The 19,655-nt window shown below is 39.3% G+C and overlaps 4 protein-coding genes and 1 pseudogene across 20 annotated transcripts in view; 3 read left to right on the top strand and 2 right to left on the bottom strand.

The window, feature by feature from the left end:
• LOC104818981 (UV-B-induced protein At3g17800, chloroplastic-like) overlaps positions 1 to 1,795 on the top strand; it is a 2,436-nt gene extending 641 nt beyond the window's left edge. Inside the window, exons 2-3 of the mRNA XM_010548828.2 lie at positions 3 to 213; positions 807 to 1,795. Coding sequence (XP_010547130.1) covers positions 3 to 213; positions 807 to 1,581 — 986 coding nt within the window. The 3' untranslated portion in view covers positions 1,582 to 1,795. The remainder of the gene's footprint in view (positions 1 to 2; positions 214 to 806) is intronic.
• A 181-nt stretch (positions 1,796 to 1,976) lies between these two features.
• Positions 1,977 to 5,681, top strand: LOC104818980 (translation initiation factor eIF-2B subunit beta). 2 transcript variants are annotated; one of them, XM_010548825.1, is made up of 10 exons: positions 1,977 to 2,101; positions 2,897 to 2,968; positions 3,041 to 3,195; positions 3,349 to 3,630; positions 3,903 to 4,032; positions 4,166 to 4,273; positions 4,436 to 4,538; positions 4,636 to 4,761; positions 4,850 to 5,043; positions 5,198 to 5,681. In XM_010548825.1, the coding sequence occupies exons 2-10, from the start codon at positions 2,916 to 2,918 to the stop codon at positions 5,268 to 5,270; spliced, it is 1,224 nt and encodes a 407-aa protein (XP_010547127.1). In that variant the 5' UTR covers positions 1,977 to 2,101; positions 2,897 to 2,915; the 3' UTR covers positions 5,271 to 5,681. The 2 variants fall into 2 exon arrangements, with proteins under 2 accessions (XP_010547127.1, XP_010547126.1); XM_010548824.1 differs by having other exon boundaries at positions 3,349 to 3,636.
• A 719-nt stretch (positions 5,682 to 6,400) lies between these two features.
• Positions 6,401 to 11,452, top strand: LOC104820117 (annotated as a pseudogene).
• Positions 11,453 to 11,678: 226 nt separating this feature from the next.
• LOC104818979 (GTP cyclohydrolase 1) lies at positions 11,679 to 15,408 on the bottom strand. Its single transcript, XM_010548823.1, has 3 exons — positions 15,327 to 15,408; positions 13,418 to 13,618; positions 11,679 to 13,064 (listed from the first exon to the last, which is right to left on the bottom strand). The coding sequence occupies exons 1-3, from the start codon at positions 15,337 to 15,339 to the stop codon at positions 11,908 to 11,910; spliced, it is 1,371 nt and encodes a 456-aa protein (XP_010547125.1). The 5' UTR covers positions 15,340 to 15,408; the 3' UTR covers positions 11,679 to 11,907.
• Positions 15,409 to 17,784: 2,376 nt separating this feature from the next.
• Positions 17,785 to 19,655, bottom strand: part of LOC104818977 (cyclin-C1-2-like) — a 17,200-nt gene continuing 15,329 nt past the window's right edge. For 12 of the 16 annotated variants that reach the window (XM_010548811.1, XM_010548810.1, XM_010548809.1 and 9 more), the window contains 4 exons: positions 19,109 to 19,159; positions 18,887 to 19,003; positions 18,633 to 18,780; positions 17,785 to 18,204 (listed from right to left, as the gene is read on the bottom strand). In XM_010548811.1, coding sequence (XP_010547113.1) covers positions 18,100 to 18,204; positions 18,633 to 18,780; positions 18,887 to 19,003; positions 19,109 to 19,159 — 421 coding nt within the window. In that variant the 3' untranslated portion in view covers positions 17,785 to 18,099. Of the gene's footprint in view, positions 18,205 to 18,632; positions 18,781 to 18,886; positions 19,004 to 19,108; positions 19,620 to 19,655 lie in introns of all 16 variants that reach the window. The other 4 variants (XM_010548815.1, XM_010548821.1, XM_019203185.1 and 1 more) reach the window with 3 other exon arrangements.

The raw sequence follows: 19,655 nt of genomic DNA, 5'->3' as shown, positions 1-19,655 counted from the left end.
TGGTGCGAGCCGGTGCGATCCCGGGAGTAGCCTGAACGCGCCGCTCGAGCCGAGGTCGGCGCAGGGGAGGTTCCTCAGCAGCGTGTTGCAGAACAAGCGTCAGCTTTTCCACTTCGCCGCCGCCGATGAGCTCAAGCAACTCGCCGACGATCGCGAATCCGCCGTCTCTCGTAAGCTCCTGAGTTCCGGCTCCGACGAGGCTTGTCTCCACAGGTTCGTGGATCCTTCACTGGTATAATCTTCGCAATCTTGGATTGAACGCAAATCCATAATTGGATTGAAGGAGATCTTGCGAAAATTTGAGTTTTGGAGTAGTCTAAGTGATTGGAGTTGAAATTCTCATCCGTCGTGTTACGTTGAAACCATACTGATATCTGGTTCGGTTGAATTAGGGAAGAAGAAGAAGCCAAAGGTTGCTTTGCCTTGTAAAGCAAGTTTTTATTGATTGAACTTGGATGCTGCTTCCTATGGTGAATCTCGTTGAATCACATCCGTTATGCATATAGAATGCTCCTTGTTCATTGAATCAATGGTATGTATGCGTGAGAAAGAACACAACTTGGAGGTATAAATCATAAATGTGTTTTCGAATTGGTAATTCTCTGTACGTTGTTCTTAGTGAGCATCAAACCCAGATGAATTCGTGAACTTGATGATCAAGCTGCTTAATGTTGGTTGTTTGTCTGCCTTCTCTCTGAAATCTTTGTTCATGGAACCTTTTTTTTTCCTGTCTACCTGCGGATTCTTCTGACCAGATTATCGTTTACGAACGCTACTTACGTGATTTTCCTCAATGGTTGCCACAGGAGGATAGCCCAACTCAAAGAGCATTATTCTCAAATCGCCGTCCAAGACATAATGTACATGCTAATCTTCTATAAATTCTCCGAGATCAGAGTCCCTCTTGTTCCAAAGCTCTCCAGGTGCATCTACAACGGAAGGCTCGAGATCTGGCCATCAAAAGACTGGGAACTGGAATCCATTCACAGCATTGATGCCCTAGAACTCATCAAGGAACACGTCAGCGCAGTCATAGGCCTGCGTGTGAATTCGAGCGTTACCGACAATTGGGCGACAACCCAGATACAGAAACTCCACCTCGGAAGAGTATACACCGCCTCGATCTTATACGGATACTTCTTGAAATCTGCTACCCTCAGGCACCAACTCGAATGTTCCTTGTCAGATCTCCAAATAAACCAGCAAAGACCTATCCAATTCCCTAAAGGTCCGGTCTTTGGCTGTTCTTTCCCGACAAGCACGCCACAAGCATTCGAAAACCGAGAACTGAAGCACCTCAGGCACTACATTTCCGGGTTCAATCCCGAGACATTGCAGAGATGCGCGAAGCCGAGGTCTGAGGAAGCGAGGAACTTGATAGAGAAACAGAGCATTGCCCTCTTTGGACAGGAGAAGGGGGATGAGGTCGTAGTGACGTCATTCTCTAGCCTGAAGAGACTGGTTCTTGAGGCTGTTGCGTTTGGAACGTTTCTGTGGGACACAGAGGAGTACGTTGATGGAGTTTATAAGCTCAAGGAGAATGACAATGCAGAGGAAGAAGAAGAAAGCAGCAGCATATGAAGTACGTTGATGGAGTTTATAAACGTGTATATACACATATATATATATATATACACACTATATAGAGAAGTTTGGTTTCTGTCGAATCTTGGTGGGTTTTTTTAGTGTATAGTGCATAGCTATCTCATTGTATGTATATACGGGCAAAGAGTATTTGCTCGTATGATGATGTAGAGAGAAATAAATACTAGTTTTTCTTGACGTTTTTGGTTCATGTCTTGTTATATGTCTTCTGCATGCTTTTGTTTTCGTGTGCTTTTTTTTTATTAAAAAAAGAATTAAAAAATGCTAATTTACGTGAAAATGACAAAAAAATAATCTAAATTTCAGGAAAAATAACATGGCAAAAAAAATAAACGAGACCCCAATAAAAGAGATGCGTTTAAAAAACAAAGGGCTTTCAAACTAAGACAAAAAAAAAACAGCTCTTCGGTCGAACAAGTTCTCCTTTGGCTCCGAGGGCTCGAAACGGAGGCTCGGTTTTCTCTCTCTGGATTGATCTTCCGATACGTCTGCTCGGGTTAGTTCGTCTTCCATTGTTCCATTTCAACCAAACCCTAGATTTGTTTGGTTGTTCTCCGTAAATTCTTGCCCTTGCCGTCGTCTAGGGTTTAAGTGCACTTCAGCTGTCTGAAATTCTCTTTTATCCGATTTCTTTTTTACAAAGCATAATTCTTTCTTGTAATATTCAAGAAATGCTGTGAACATGCGGGTTCTTTTGGGATAGGCCTTGATGCTTGGTCTGTCTGGTCGGAACTTGGATGACGAGAAATAATTGCTTTTCCGTTTGGAATACCTGTATTCTTTGTTGATTTTGTCTCTTTTTAGTGCCTGATTTCTTTCCATTCCCTAGCTGTTCTCAGATTTTAGAATAGGGGAAGTGTCAATTATATCTGGACCAGTGTCCTGTCGTGTCGTGAACAGAGAGATGAGATACTGCTGGCCGGTCCTCGTGCCTTAATTCCGCCGGAATAGCTATCAAATTCATAGATTCTAAAGCGAAAGCTGGCAGTTCATGCAAAACTCTTAGATGTTCCCGAGCTAGCAGGATCTCTTCTATCTGTTTCCAAAGTTATTCTTTGGATTTGAATGACTTTGGTTGTTGGGTTAGTGTTGCCTATGTGACCTGCTGTGTGCGACCGCCACCATGATTAATGGGTTTGACTGATGTGGAACTAAAATCCGTAATTGAACCAGAGAAGTTTTGGTTGAACTGGCTGGAGCCAGAGAAGAAACACCATGATTTTTTTGTTCTAGAAGTTTGCTGAGAGCTTAATATAGACGGGGGTGACTGATCAAGTCATCTTGTTTTCAGGTGAATTTTGAGGAGGAAAATGCCAGACATTCAATCTATGGTTGGGGAATTTCTTAACATCCTCAGGAAACGGTTAGTTTTTGGCCTTCTTGTAGTTGTATAAGAAAATGACTATTGTATGCTTAATTTCGTAATTTGTCACAGTAAGATCGAGGGTTCTCAAGCGACAGCCAGGCAAACTGCGGAACTTCTGAGGTCAGTCATTTCACAACAGCGCGTGCCTCACACAAACCAGGCCGGAGCCCTTATTGATGCGGTGAAGGCTGTTGGGGAGCAATTGATTGCCGTGAATCCCGTTGGTATGCCCTCTGTTTTTCTTTTCTTTTTTCATTTTTCAATTTGGACGGCATTCCATATGTGAAAAGTATCATAAAAATGAAGGCATATCTCGTGGGAATATAATTTTGTGTTTATCTTTTGCGGGATTGTGATGATCGCCATCAATGTTGTAGAGCTTGCAGTGGGGAACATCGTTAGACGGGTTTTGCATATTATCAGAGAGGAGGATCTCTCTCTCACTACTGCTGCTATGTCTGGATTGGATTTGTTGGATGTGAGCGATGACGAAGATGATAGCAAAAGAAGCAGTTATCCTGCAATGTCAGCTGCAATTGTTGCAGCTGCTGCTAGGAGCACTTTGCGTCCTCCGTCCTTGCAAACACTTCTCGAGGGGACCCCTGACTCTGTGACTGTCCCATACACTTCTTCATCTGGTGGTGATTCTGAAGGGAAAAGTAAATGTACCATCTTCATGTCCTTGCTCTGCTCTTCAACTGTGGTTCCTCAGTAGAATTTTCTGCTTTTGCTTACAATCTGTTAGGTTTTTCGGGTAGTTCAACATTTGTTGGAAGAGTTTGAATGATATGATACTCCTTGGTTATACAATAATCACCTGCCTAATGTAAACGGGCACTAGGTTTGAAATCTCTCGACGTAGCTACCTTCTGAATTTGGTCCAATAAGTGATCTGGTTTCTTATGTTCATTTTTTATATATCCTCCTGTAGCTGCTGATAAAAGTTCAAGAACTCGGAAGCTGAAGCATGACGTCATAGAAACAGTCAATCAACTTATTTCCGAAATTTGCACTTGTCATGAGCAGATCGCTGAGCAAGCTGTAGAGCATATACATCAAAAGTACTATATTTCTCTATCCATTGATCTTCCTTAACATCCAATAGATCTGGCTCTGTCAGTCTGGCTAGTTTACCAATGCCTGTTCTACTACAGCTAGAAGGTGATTTTCATTTTCCTGAATTTCTTTTGTCAGCGAGGTGATTTTAACCTTGGGTAGTTCAAGAACTGTTCTTGAATTTCTTTGTGCTGCGAAGGAGAAGAAGAGGTCATTCCGCGTATTTGTTGCTGAAGGTGCCCCGAGGTTGGTGTTTCCTCCTGTCCTATGTGTTTCACCCTTCCTCTCCACAGTTAGTGTTATCCATTTTTTGTTGTTGTTTCATCCTTCACTCTTCCAATGATCTCTCTTGTTTTTCTAAACCCATCCTTCCATTTTTGTTTCTCGCTTTCTTCTTTATTCAATTAGGTATCAGGGACATCTTTTAGCAAAAGAACTGGTAGCTCGAGGATTGCAGACCACATTGATCCCTGACTCTGCAGTCTTTGCCATGATATCGCGAGTAAATATGGTATGTATCAATCTTTGCCCTTCTGTATATTGAGAGTAAAAACAGTATGTCTCCTGGTCCTGGCTTCAATATCCTTATGTAATTCTGTGTAATGAAGGTTATTGTTGGAGCTCATGCTGTCATGGCAAACGGTGGGGTTATAGCACCTGTTGGAGTAAACATGGTCGCACTTGCGGCTCAAAAGCATGCTGTCCCTTTTGTCGTTCTCGCTGGGAGTCACAAGGTAACTTTTCCGGTGTAAGTTTCGACGTGCAAAATTTCCCTGGTAATTTCTCATGAACTCGACTGAGTGATGGGTTTTAATGCAACAGTTATGCCCGTTGTATCCGCACAATCCAGAGGTGTTATTAAACGAACTAAGATCCCCTTCTGAGTTGTTGGACTTTGGTGAATTCTCCGACTGTCTGGACTTTGGTGCCGGGTCTGGTTCTACCCTTCTTCATGTTGTCAACCCAACGTTCGACTATGTACCTCCCAAGCTTGTTAGCCTGTTCATAACCGACACGTAAGTCTAGGTTTTCGGTTTCTCTTTTTCCTTGGCCTTACCTTATTTGTCTAACCACAACAACTGAGAACATACATGATGAGATCCCATCAAGGAAAAAGGAAGAAGAAGAAGAAGAATCTAATGATGCTACATTTCCTGGTTATGTGTACAGGGGAGGGCATAACCCGTCATACATGTACCGCCTCATTGCGGATTACTACTCTGCTGATGATCTGGTGGTGTAACTGAAGATCTGATCTGGGAATTGCACATAGAGATCGAGTCCTTCAGGGTCAGGTAACATCCCATTTTTCATTCTCAAATGATGCACCACGGAGCTGCAATGAAAGGGATACACTTATATAGGCGAAAACTGTTGCTAGAGGATCATGAACCAGAAGAAATGGGCATTTTCTCTCTCTGTCTTTTTTCCTGTGACTGAAATGGCAAGGTCAAGTTTTATCTTCTTGAGATCCTAGGATTTTTATTGTAACTTTTTGAATGCCAGATTAGAGGCATTAGGATCTAGTTTGGGTCTCTGAACTGTTTAGTAGCTCGAAAGTTTCAGCAGAGGTTGATATGTCTGAATTTGAAGTTCATCATTTACTTGGAGTGCAAGTTACCGACACGTTATCAATCTTCAGTTTAGTTCTTTACATGTTTGAAGTCCATACATACATACATATATCAATGGCTTGACACAAGAGCTGGTCAAGTGAGTTTCTGATGAAAGGGAGATGAAACTGGTGATTGTGGTGAGCTTATGTTATAGACTTTGTTGGCCAGTCAGAGGAAAACCCTATCTTCTGTATTGAATCAGATTTTGCCCTAATCACTTCTTCTCCTCCTTCTATGCATGAAATTCCAGTATCTATAAATGGAAAAGCTTAAAAGCTTTATATGTTTTGTACTTGGAACATGAAAGCTACACGGTTTTATTACATCTGCGGCCACATCACAAACTTGGTTCTGAGTGAGTTCTGACAAAACCCATTGCAAATGTCAGCCCATTACATTTATGTCATTTGAAATCACAGCCTTAAAATTTGGGGATTCTGGCGATGCTTTGTCAAATTCTGAATGAGAAGCCGGAATAAATTTGTGATTGCCAAGAATGCCCTTCCTTCGGAGTTAAAAGCACGAAAATGCCATTGAACTAAAGACAGCCAAGGGATACATTCTGATACAAATTGTCTGAGGAGGACACGTGTCTATCTCCCTTTATAAATACCCTTTTGCCGATCTACGGCCAAACTTTCTCTTTCCTTGGCTGGGGTTTTGTGAGAGAGAGAGGAGAGAGAGAGTTTCTTCTTCTCGTCGAGGACCAACCCAACAAGAACATTACAGATATATATACAGAAAGAGAAGGTATACACCCATATGCCAACACATGGAGATGGAAAGAGGGAGGGGGGGAAGGATTTCTCACTTTCGTTGATTCGTTTCTTTCTTTCTTCTTCCTCTCTCTCTCTCTCTCTCCTCTGAGATCTTCGAATCCGTTTTTCCGATACATGATTTTCCATTAACCGAAGCTGTTTTCAGCAAACCGTTGATTTCTTTGCTTTTAAGCTGAAAACCTGAATTCTGGAGCGAAATTTTCTTTTTTTCCCCCGAAGTTTTGAAATTTGATCCGCCGATACTCTAAGCTGATTTACGTTTTCTTGCTTTCTGGGTTTTTGGAAAAATTCCATTTTGTAGTGCGTGCAGAATTGGTTAATAGTTACCGAGTTTATGCTCCCTGCAAGTTTATTGGAGCCGGTGATTTGCTTGACAGTTTCCTTTTTAATCGATTATTTAGGGTTTGATTGGATCGTTCCAGGAATCTGCCCTAATTGCGGTTTTTAAACTATTAGGGTTACCTATTGGAGATTACGGACTGTAAATAGGGGGTGTGGGTTTGAATTGCTGGGGAACAAGGTCCAGGTATCTGTTGATTCGCGAGTGAGTGGTTCAGGAATCGAGATTTCTTCACATTCAAGCAGAATAAGACCCCTCCGTGCTGTGGCTGCTGTTTAGTTTGTATTTTGGTCATTCAAGGTGCTTTGAGATGTAGTTACGAATCTTTCCCCAAAAATTTTGTTAATGTGAGTTGATGATGCTTGTGGTCTGGTGAAAACGGTTCTGATATGGGTTTCTGCTGATGGTTTGGCAGGTTATATTACCTCAAACGACAAATCTTGGAGTTCAGATCTCAGTTCATCTGAGAGTTGATCCTGAATTGGGGTTCCAAGTTGTAAACTGCTTCTTTAAGAGAGTATTTATGATCCGGACACTGAGAATTCTTTGTTGGGGGTGATTCTTGGAAGATCAAAGTTAATTTTCCGGCTGGAAGAGATTTGGATATGGTGGACTGGATCATAGATTCTTATCTGGTCAGGTGTTGGGATAAAGGAACAAGAAAGTTCGAAGTAGGGAAATTGTTGATCGGGTGGTGAAAGTATACCACTTTACAGTTCCCACGATATAAAGTGCCATGTCTCGTTGTTTCCCATTTCCACCTCCAGGATATGAGAAGAAGATTAAACCCGATGAGGCAGACCTTCTAACAAAGGTTTCACCTGTCTACTCTTAGCATTTACTATGCTCTGAATCCTGATCTTTGTGGTGTTTTTAAGGCCGTACCATGGGGAAGTGTGTTTAAAGTTGCTTCATTTTCTTCGAGGGTGACTAATGTACTGAGTTAATGAACGAGTTATCTCTAGGTTTTGAGAACGATGGAGGAAAATTTAATGGGTACCTTGAGATTAGTCTTAGGAACAGTTTTCAGGAACTCATTGTTGAGTTCTTTTATCTGGTCGAGAAGAATGCCAAATTGGATGGATCTTTGGGTCTTTTGTATTGTTAACCTGAACACCGAACATAACTCAGAACGTTATTTGACTAAGTGAGACTAGAAATGTGGAGTTGGATACATCTTACGAGAATCGTTGCAGCTGATGGATTGCCATTTCTGTATGAAGCATCTTTGGATTTATACGTTTTTTACCTTGAAATGAGTATGATTCCTTTCTTTGTACGAGTAGCTTCAGGTCTGGCCTAATTTTTGTACATTTTTATGCTTCCTAGTACTTGTACTGCACAGCAGGGTGTCGTGCAAGATCCTTGAAAAACTTAGACGCAGAGAGGTAAACTTGTTGAAGTGAATAGGGATTACTGCTCTAGGTGGTTCTGGGTGTTATGTCTTTGATTATATAGATCATTGGCATCTGGGTTTACAGATTTGACGTAAACCCTTAAGAGTATTTCAAGTTCTATTGTGACTCATTAGTGTTGTAGATTCATATTTGTGATTTCTTCTCCAGTCCGAGAGACTGAGATAATTGTTGCTCACACAATTTCCTTGTGTGGCTCTATTTCAAACTGCAGAGAGAGGTGACAAGAACAGATGGCCACAAGCTTAAGGATTAGTACTTAGATGTTGCACTGAACTGAATGTAGGATGAAGTTCTTGAAACAGGCTAAGTACCTTTTAGCATATACCCAGCTTGGAAGCAATAATTGACCAACACTGTTTCAAAAAATTTGTTCTCCTTGTTTTGTTGTATGGTTTTTTGTTCAAAGTCAAGGTGATTGCATCTCAGATTGTGTCTGAGATGCATGTCTTATTCCTATATTGATTGTCTAATTCCTATCTATTACACCATAGTGAATCTCACCTCATCGATTATGCGTGAGCACATTAGTATGGAAGTTGTTCCTTTTCCTATATCGGTTACAAATGGGAAAAGAAAAAAGGGATTAATAGATTGCTTAGTACCATCAAGTGCTCTGAAAATTTTCTATTGTCTTTTTTTGTTCTTTTCTTTGCTGTTTGGGTAATTTTCCCATCAGAACCTGGACATGTATTCCAGCTTCGATGGAGTTAAAATGAAAGAATTTCTGAAGTTTTTATTGTGTTCTGCACTTACGATGTATCTGTTTCTTTCTGGAATGTTACCTGCAGGAGAAAATCAAGGAGAAAAAGCACAAGAAGGATAAGAAGGACAGAGAAAAAAAAGAGGGTAAAGAGAAAAAGGATAAAGAAAGAAGCAAAGACAAACACAGGGAAAGGAAAGATAAAAAGGAGAAGCATAAAGATAGGAAGGACAAAGATAGAGATAAAGAAAAAAGCAGAACATCAGAGGAGAAGAAGGTTGAGGTTCTGCCAGACACCGGGGATACAGAGAAGTTTGTAACAAATACCTTGCAAAATAATAGCAATGGAGATTCTAGGTTTGTGCAGGACTTGGCAAGAAGGATCAGAGATGGAGAAGCAGCAACGGGAAGTCAAAGCGAACCAAAGACTAAAGTCCCTGATCATAGAAATGCCAGATTAACAGGAAAAGCGGTCGAGAACAGTTTCTGCCCAGTTCAAGAAACCAACCATAGGAGAGATGATGATAGGAGAATCAATCCCCAAAGGAACTTTGCCATGCAAAAAAGTGCTGAAAATGTTGTTGCACGAGTATCTTTTGGCACAAATCAGAAAAGAGCAGAGGGTATGGGTAAACCAGTGGAAAGAAAAGACCAGGAGAAGCAGATGGGATCTCTGGAAAAGAATCAACACAAGGAAAGTGTGATTAACAATGATAAACCAAGAGATAAAGAAGGGATAAAGAGAAGTGAACACAAAGATGAAGACAGAAACAAAGAAAAGAAAGAAGAGAAAAGTGAGGTGATGAACAAAGTTGGTCATGAGAAACCAAAATTTATAGAGGGAGGGGCTAGATTGAAAGAGAAGGATAAAGACTCCGTGGATACTAGAAATAGTAAACCGCCTGATCTTTCAAGGGCGAGCAACAAGGACCTCACTGGTGAGGGAAATCTTGGCAAACGGAAGGATCCTGAGAGAAATGGATTCTTGTATGGTGAGTCCTTCCCAGCATTTCTTCTTTAAGTCTGGTGAATGGGGACATAAATAGGCGTGCTTACCTATTGTAATACACAACTACACTGTTGTATAAGTTAGACGGGTTGGTACTTAAAACCACCTTATCTTTTTGTCCAATCATGGTATGTCTCTTTACTTCAGAAAGTCATTTAGCTTATTGGTTATATTGTTAGGGTTGTTTTCGTTTAGATTATTGGTGAATATCTCATTGTTTTTGTTGATTGTTTCCTGTGACATGTGTCTAACGATGTATATGTATACGGTGGTACTCTGTCTCTCATTTAAAGCTTTTAACCCGAAATTTTTAATTCTTATGCAGAGAATGGATCTAACAGACCAAACAAGTTTCAGAGGCTGGTCGCTTCTCCTATATCATCAGGTGTTGAAAATGGAAGAAAGTTGGGATTGGGAACAACCAGAACCGTGTTGCAATCTCTGGAAACCAAAACGCCTCCAAAGCCTGCGTCTGAGCTGAAACCTGTGGAAGCCAAAACTCCTCCAAAGCCTGCGTCTGAGCTGAAAGCTGTGGAAGCCAAAACTCCTCCAAAGCCTGCGTCTGAGCTGAAAGCTGTGGAAGCCAAAATTCCTCCAAAGCCTGCGTCTGAGCTGCAAGGGACAAGTTGCAAGCCGGATGTGAAGGAGCACCGAGTTAATGGTATCATTTGTTCTCGAGAGCCCAAAGTTTTTTTGCCGAATTCTTTGGCTGCACCAGCAAAAGTGAAAGTCAAAGAAAATGGTGAAGCATTGGTGAAACTGCCGCATCCTGACTTAAAGTATCTGGATCAGATACTTAGTGTACCCGAAAGAGAGGACCTGCCTCAGTTTGATGCTCTTTGGTGAATCCACAGTGAAGTTAAAGAAGCCAAGGATAGAATCTACTGCTTCGGATGAGACATGGCAAGTCTGGGACAAAGCTGTTAGAATAGAATCTGCTGACATTTCAGCCCTTCCATATGTTGTTCCATTGTAGTTGACTACATTCTCATGTTCCCTCGCCACAACTCAGGAGGAAGAACCTCCAAGACGGCCGTATCGAGGTGTGTTTTTTTAATCTCTTGCAGCTTTTGCGGTCTCTTTGGGAGGGTGAGGTAGCAACTGAAGTGAGTCCTGCTGCATTGGTAGCCTGACCGATTTCTGAATCATGGGTCTTGAAATGATTATCAGTGATTGAGGAATTTGAAGATCTCCGGTTTCAGGGCCATTTCCACTGGCTACCCTTCTTACTGGGATTCATATGGGGAGAGAGAGAGAGGGAAGGAGAGTCAAATGAGGAATGCTTAGGTAGTGTCTGAAACTCTGAGATCTTTTGAGGGCGTATTCTTGGTCAGTTCCTTGACAGGAAAAATGAGGTTTGTTGTGATAAGAATACGTGTGGATATATTTGTTCTGCACGCAAATTTTGATTCGCTATGTATCAGTGGATGGATTTGCATTTAAGTTGTATATTTAAGAGGATAGGGAAATAGAACCCACCAACCCACTTTCTCTTCTTAGGGTTTTTTCCCTTTGGTGTCCTCATCTTCCACTGATTAAAGCCTCCATTATTCTTGCATCTTACCTCCGTCACGACCATTTTGTTTGTACATTTCCCGTTTGGTGATTGTTTTCTTGAAGCCAAGTTACAGGAGGGGCAACATGGATCCCATTCCGAAGTGTATGCAATTTTTTTTATCACAAAAGCTTGCTTTTTAGATTCAATCTAAGAATGGGTATGATGGATTTCGCCCAGCCAAATACCCCAAATAGAAGAACAGACGTTTATTTCCATGTCCAACCAGAGAAATCAAACAAGAAAAATCGATTTATTTTGCTGGTAAGGTAAGGACTTTCCTTTGAAAATGCTGTGCGGTTGTAGAAACAATCAGAGAATCATAAAACACAACATACACAAACCCTGTCGTTGTCTTCTTCCTGCCACTTGCCAGATTTCTCAACCCAAAGACATGAGCTTGAGAGAAAAAAAAAAAACAGGGCAATAGCCAAAATCTGAACCACAAGCTTCCTTCCTGCTGTTAGGAAGATTTCTGGATGCTGTCAAGAAACATGCTTCTTGCAGAAAGGTCAGTGGAAAACCGACCCATGACTGCAATTGTAGCAGTGCTGCTTCCAAACTTCTCGATCCCCCGAGAGATCATACAACTATGCCCGGCTTCTGCCACCACGATTATATCTCCTCCGACAAGAGGAGATAACGTCTCAGCGATCTGTCGGGTCATCCTTTCCTGTACTTGAAGCTTGAACCCGTAAAAATGCACCACTGACTGCACAAGTGATTCTCCAATGGGAGTATAACCATCATCAGGACAGAAGTAACCGATGTGGACGACTCCATAGAATGGAAGCAAATGATGCTCACACATTGACCAGAACGGGAGATTCAGCTCGGAGTGCAGTCTTCTTCCCTTGACCTCCCCTTTGGATTTGGTATCGGTTTCACCATAACCGAAGCCACCCAGCTTCATCTCCAGGTTGGCATTCTGGAAGCTCATCATCCATTTCAGGAAACGAGAAGGCGTTCCAACGAGTTCTTTCCTTGACAGGTCTTCACCCAACGATCTCAGAATGGAACTGACTGCAGAAACCATTTCTGAGTCGGAGGGAGAGAATTTGGAGGAGCTTTTAACGCTTGGGCACCACTCTTTCACAGAACCGTTTCTACACAAGTTGTGAGTGTTTATGCCTTTAAACTTCAAAAGACTCAGGAATTCACCCCAAAGATCAGAGCTTTCATCCTCGAAAGCTCCAGAACCAGAGGAAACCAATAACTTCACGAAACCGTGGTGGCTAGAATCGAGAAAGTTCATATCCAAGCTCGGGAAATGGATGTGTGAACATTGGAGAACGACAGCAACTCCAGATGGTTTGACCCAATGCTGAAGAGCCGAGCAAATATCATCAGCCAGACGCTGTGGATCTTGAAGCCGCTTAGCAAAAACATCAGCGACCCTAGAGAACTTGCTCAATCCCAGGACCCGCTGGCCAGAAGGAACATAACCAATGTGACACCTGACTTGGAAAGGAAGCAAGCAAGACTCACAATAAGAGTAGTGGTCGAGGTCTCGGACAACAACAAGCCCTCCAACTCCACCCGCTTGGCCAACTCCTTCATCTAATCCTGCTTCTGGAAACAGAGCACTCTGCACAAAGTCTTTCACCTTTAGTTTGTAACCTGTGGAGCACAAGAACAAATGATCCATCAGCAAAAAAAGCATGAAACAAGAAGTCCAGAAACAAAACCTACACTCATAGAAACCAACCATATCTAGTTTCAGTGAAAGAAGACTAATATGAGTTATAAAGAAACAGTATATATATCATTCATTGAATGCTAACCGATATTCATTAACTAGAGGTTAAAAGCTACTTAAACAAAAAGGTTCCATTCCATCCCATCTCTTCTCTCCGACAACCTTAGCCTCAAGAAACATACCCGAAGTGGTGGAACACGGCATGAATGCAATAACACGATCAGATTCAAAAGAAGAGACAATCAGATTCGGAGATGGGAGAAAGCCAGTATACCTCTGGTTCCTTCCCGAAGCGCTTTGGCGACACGAAAAGGGGTCTTTTTGATGCCTTCCCTGTTGATATCCTCACCCAAACCCTGCAAGAGAACTCTCACCGCTTCTTGGATCGCTAAGGTCTCTGGTTGGCGCTCGAACGCAAGATCAATGCATCCATTTTTCATGCCATTCTCCAGCTCCAGATTGAAATGTCCTTCACCTAAAGCGCCCATTGACAAAGCAACCCACAGGATCCGATGGACAATGAATGGATACCGACAAAAAATAATACCCAGATCACGAATCAGAACAGCAGTTTTCAGATCGAAACCCTCCGGATTCAATACAGAAAACGAATACCGGAGACAATCCAATGTGAAAATCTGCGAATCTGGTTTTTGTCCGCAGACCCAGATTGAGAACAGACACCACAGTTATCGATTGGCGATAGCAATGGCCAAATCAGCCAAACTGAAAAAGATGGACAATTTTTCGCAGCCGAAAATAACTGGATGAGAAAATTCGAAAACTTCCGAGCCAAAAGCTAACCCAGATGCAGAAGGAGCAAAGCCCACTGAAAATTCTAATCACACCGAAACTTCCCAGGGAAAGGGAATCGAAACCAGAATCAAATCTCTCTCCTTTCGGTCATAATTTTCCCGGAAAATTCAGTCCCCAGAAGTTCAGGGATAACAGAACGAACGAAGGCGAGGCGGGGGGGGAAGAAGAAATGAAGGGTTGCCGTTGATCCCCAGGAATATGTGGATTCGTAAAATACCAAAAACCAGAAAATTAAGAAAAAAAAAATCCAAAAATTGTTTCCACCTCAAATTTTCTCGTATTGGAAAACGCAAACAAAAGGTGTCCTTTTTCAGAGGGCAAAAGCTTCCGATGTAAGGCGGCGAAGACCGCCCCTGTCACTTTCCGATTTTTTCACCGAACCCTCCTAATTCAATGGGGCTTTTTCATAAAATAAATATTCCTTTTCGATGTTTTGCGAAGAAAATCATCGGCACTGACATCTTTTTTAGGATAAATCCGAAAATCATCGGAGTATGTATTGATATTGGGACCAAACAAAAAAAAAAACACATGTCTTGGAGACATTTATGTCCGTTTCATTTTCAGTCCACCTTTTTAAATCTGATTTTATTCCGTCGAGAAATTTAAAACTCGGACCAGATCATTCGAACTTGCTTTCACGAATCGAAAAAAAATAAATATAGTAAAAAATATTATAAAAATAATTAAAAAATAATATTTAATATATTTTAAAATAATAAAAAAAAATTTAAATTTGATAAATCTTTTTTAAAATTATTTAAAAATATTAAAAATAAAAATAATTTTTTCGGACTCCCGAGCTGACTCACCATGAACCGAGTTCGTGGCAAATTAATTCGTTTGGCTTGTTTATTTTTTCGAACTCAAAATTTTTCAACCCAAATCAAAAAAATATGGATCGGCTCGCGAATTGATTCACCAACCAGCTCATTTTGACATCTAATAAATTTATTTTTAAATAACCAATTGATTTGCTTAAACATTTGTCAATCCCACCCACCATCCTATGAAAAACAGCACAAAAGTCAAAAGAGTTAGCACCAAGTGAGATGCCATGGATCTTCTTATGGATATGCTCTTCCATTGCAATATATTTTTACAAAATATTTCATATTTTTTGTAATAATTTTTTTCCATATTTGTAAAGAGCGTGCAGAAAATTGTGGCAACTCCTTTTTTTTAGTTTTAAAAAATTACATACATTTTCTCCTCTTTTGAAAACCAAATGTGGATTTATATCCAAGGGAAATATACAATTTGGTAATAAAACTATTCTCATTCAGCATTAAGAAAAGTTATAATAAGCTAAAGTTGTTTTTATATATTTGGATATATACAAGACAATTAAAAAAAACGAAATTTACCTTTTGGTTCCATGGAAGATGACTGAAGAAGAGATGAATATGTTTAAAGTGGACAAGAGAAGAGGACCAACGTTCAAGCGAGAGCTTAGGGACGAGGAACACTATGACTTTAGGAGTTATTATATATAGAGAATCAAAATGTTTTTTTTTTAAATCGAATTTATTAAATATTGGAATACTTCAGTACGATAATTTAAATAATATTGGTGATTGGTTTTCACCCGACAAGATCTGCCGTATTACAATAATGTATCGGCATAAGTTTCTAAATAAAACCATGTTGAGCGACAAAAAAACGTGGTGTTTTATTTTAATGAGAATTTGATATGATAATTTTAATTTACAACAAACTTAAGCTAAATTAAATTTAAAAAATATAGAATTAAGTTTAATAAAATATGATCTCAAATATGTTTATATATATATAAATCATCTATTGATTATTTTGCAGTAAAAATAAACTATCTACTTTGAAATTTTTTAAAGGTCGATGGCTGGTTTAAACAAAAACGAAAAACGGAGACCAAAATGAATATGAAAATAGCTGCAGGTAAAGGACAAAAATATCTCAACTTCACCCTATGGATCAAGTTTGGATAGCCTAACGGTGAGAGAACATGCTTTCACCCTGGATTCAAATCCAAACGTAGAGAAAAACATTCATCTGGATTTTTCTAGTTCTCTGGGAGATGTAGTCGAAACAAAAGCCTCCGAATTATTAAAAAAAAATAAAATCCCAACGTCGTTTAAAAGAAACCGTAATAAAAATGTGACCACGTGACTTGCTAATGGAAACGCAGCACTAAAATTTTATACACCTGTTTCAAAATAAAATTAATCTTTTATCCCTGATAATAATACAAATTATGTTTGATGGCTTGTGGTGAAAAAACAATTCAACACCCCGATACTTTTTATATATATATGATATTAATTAATAATTAAGTATCTATTTTTTTATAATCTCTTTTATCTATGTATTGTTTAAAAATTGGTTGTATTAAGTGGGACTAATTCTAATCTATCAAATTAAAATTTTGAATTTACGTATCGAGTGGGCATCATCTAGTTAATTTATTTTGAATACACAATTGATTTGCTCAAACATTTGTCTATCCCACCCATTCAGACACCGTGTTCGAAGTTTACACTTTACAACATCCAACTGTAAACTATTTATTTTAAAAATTTATCTATCGATTACTTTGCAGTAAAAATAAATTTTTGCTTCTACAACTTATAAAAAATATAATAATAAGATAATTGAATGTTTTATAAACTAGGAAAGCGAGACAGTTTGCATATATGAATTCACAATAATATTTTATGATTTTATTATATATATATATAAGAATCGTTTAAAATTTTTTAAAAGGCCGATGGTTGGTTTTAAACAAAACTGAAAACTCTAATCCAATTAAATTAGCAATGGAGTTGAAATTTCCAATGACATTTTATCAGAAACCAAATGAATATTAAAATAATTACAAGTTGTATGCGAAAGGACAAAAATATTCCAAAGAGGGAAAAAGAAAATCGTAATAAAAATGCGCCTACGCTAATATAATGAGAATTGAGAAACGAATCTTTCTAACGGGACAAAGCACTAAAGTTTTATACTACCATTTCAAAATAAAATTAACCTTTTATCCCCTATAAATTTTGTAATTATGATTTCTAAAATGCACTGATAGAAATATTATTGATTCTTTAGTCATTCCTAAAATATTTTTCTTTTGAAACAGAGGGAGTAAGTAATGGTTAAAAATTTATTTTGAAATTATACTTGAAAAAAATGATGATTATATTTTGATTAAAACTCATATTTCATTAAAGGCTTTTTTTTTTATAAATCTCAACTAAGTAATTTTGACGATATAAAATATATATTAAATCTTTTATTTTAAAATTTATATCCAATCAATTTATTCTCGCACTAGATTTGGATTCCGTCAGTTAGATTTTAAAATTTTTAGCTAACTAATTTAGATAAGTTTGATTTAATTATAATTATATATTGTTTTATACGGTTTTACATAACCAAACCCAAAATAAGTATCTCTCGTATTCTAATCTCCTTTCAACTATTAAAAAAAACTATATTTGCAATTTGTAAGTAAAAAAATCATTTCCTTAAGAGTTTTAAGACGATTAATTTTTAAAATATAGAATTTCATAAACTTCATAATCTTATGATAAAGCCTACAAACTGTAGTATTTTAAGCAAGTTAAAAGGAGTAAATAACAACAATTTTCATTAAATAATCAGAAATAATTTCGGATCAAGACCAACATAAAGGACAAAAACTTTCCAACTTGTTCATATACAAACTTTAAAAAAAAAAGACATGACAGTTCAGTTCAGTAACCTAAGAGTTGCAAACACCGCTCCACAATCAAAATTTAACACACCAAAGTCCCTGCACAAAAGGAGTAAATAACAACAATTTTCATTAAATAATCAGAAATAATTTCGGATCAAGACCAACATAAAGGACAAAAACTTTCCAACTTGTTCATATACAAACTTTAAAAAAAAAAGACATGACAGTTCAGTTCAGTAACCTAAGAGTTGCAAACACCGCTCCACAATCAAAATTTAAAACACCAAAGTCCCTGCAAATTTTTTTTTTTTTTTTTTTTTTTTTGCAAATACATCTGTCTTCTCAGCCACAGTTTGTTCTCTGTCCTCTGCCGACTGGAAACTGTTTTTTTTTTTTCATTTTTTTTTTGTGAGTTCAATCAATAAGGCAAGCAACCATCTCTTCTCTCTCTAAGGCTTCTTCCCGAGTTTGCTGAATGCAGAGTGGACCCTCTCTTCTGTGATCGTCCTGTGGTTTTCGTAGAAATCAAGAATCTCCATGGCAATATTCTTCACCTGCCAAATGAAATGATTACAAGTAATAAACTTCATGATTCTCGTGTTTATGGTCCTCACTCCATAACATCACCAAATCCTGCTGTCGTTTAGTTTCATTGGCCCCTTTGGTTCACAAGAGGTCAAGATTCGGTTTCTTTCTTTCCTTCTTTCTCTAAGTCCTACCAAAACAGCACGGGATTCTCGTGGGCGTGAAGACCAATGCATGAGTGAGTGAGCCTAAATAATTAAAAAGGGAGGAGGAGAATCTTATGCTTATTTTGTCACCTAACCCACCGCTAAAAATGGCTCCTTTCTTTGTTTTTCTATAAAAAAAATTTAAAAAAATTGTGCTATCTCCAAACCGGCATTTCCATATGATTAAAGGAAAGGGTGATGGAAGTTAAAAGGATCAATGTCCTTAATCCAGAGGCACAACACAAACTCACCACGTTCATGTCTACGCAGAGCTCTTCAAGCCACGACCTTATGTCTTTCTCTTTGTATACGGAAGCAATGTACACACAAGCCAGGGCGATCAGATACGGTGGATGTACAAGGATGAGGTCCATCCTATACGTGTCGTTCACAAGTCCCCTGTAGTTCATACAAAACACTTAAACTGACTAAATACAACAAATGAAAAATCAATCCTTTGCCAACATTTGATCACTGTTACCGATAGAAAACTGATAAAACCCACAGTGCGAGTCGATGTCTGTGATTGTGATTGTGATCTGTGTTCAACGTTACTCTCCTACTGCTAATCGTGCGAGCCGATAACCATTTCAAGAGGGTCCAGAGTGACTTTGAGCATAAACTTCATGTTCATCACACAGCTTAATATGAGTTGTTAGGTGTGAAACATTCATTATGCAGGACAGATCAAATTTTCCCATGCAGTTCTAAAGTTCGGAATACTTGCCAAGACAAATGGGTCATACTAGTGTCGTTGATTCCCGCGTCCTGCAACAACCTGTAAGTCGAGAAAAAAGGAAGAAAAAGATCGAGAGAACCACATTTTGTGGCAGTCTTGATTAGCAATGGTGCAGAGGGAAAGTGGCATAAACATGCATAGAGAGTGCAGATATAAAAGACGTACTGACAGAAGGACATATGAAATGATTTTACAATTTGGACCGACAACTCGCTACTCATTGTCAGGAAAAATGGGTAATTTTTCACCCTTAGACTTTTTCTTTTCTTTTTGTGTTCATCCGTTCGTGTAGGTACACTCACGGCTGACCGAGTGAACGAGGATGTCCGCATATGTCCGAGAAAGCTCGCACCAGCCCGAGAGCCGCTACCGCACACGTCCGGGAAACTCCGCACCAGCCCGGAAGAACACGGACCTGTCCGAGCTTCACTATCGCACACGTCCAGAGAAGTCCGCACAGCCCGAGAAACCTCGTCCCAGCCGAGAGTCTCTGCCGCACCCGTCCGAGAAACTCTGCTTCGGGCCATCTCGGCGC

Source organism: Tarenaya hassleriana, unplaced genomic scaffold, assembly GCF_000463585.1.
Source record: "Tarenaya hassleriana unplaced genomic scaffold, ASM46358v1 Cleome3, whole genome shotgun sequence".
Lineage (NCBI taxonomy): Eukaryota > Viridiplantae > Streptophyta > Magnoliopsida > Brassicales > Cleomaceae > Tarenaya > Tarenaya hassleriana.
Note: the sequence above shows the minus strand (reverse complement) of the source record. Positions and strands in the feature narration are given on the sequence as shown.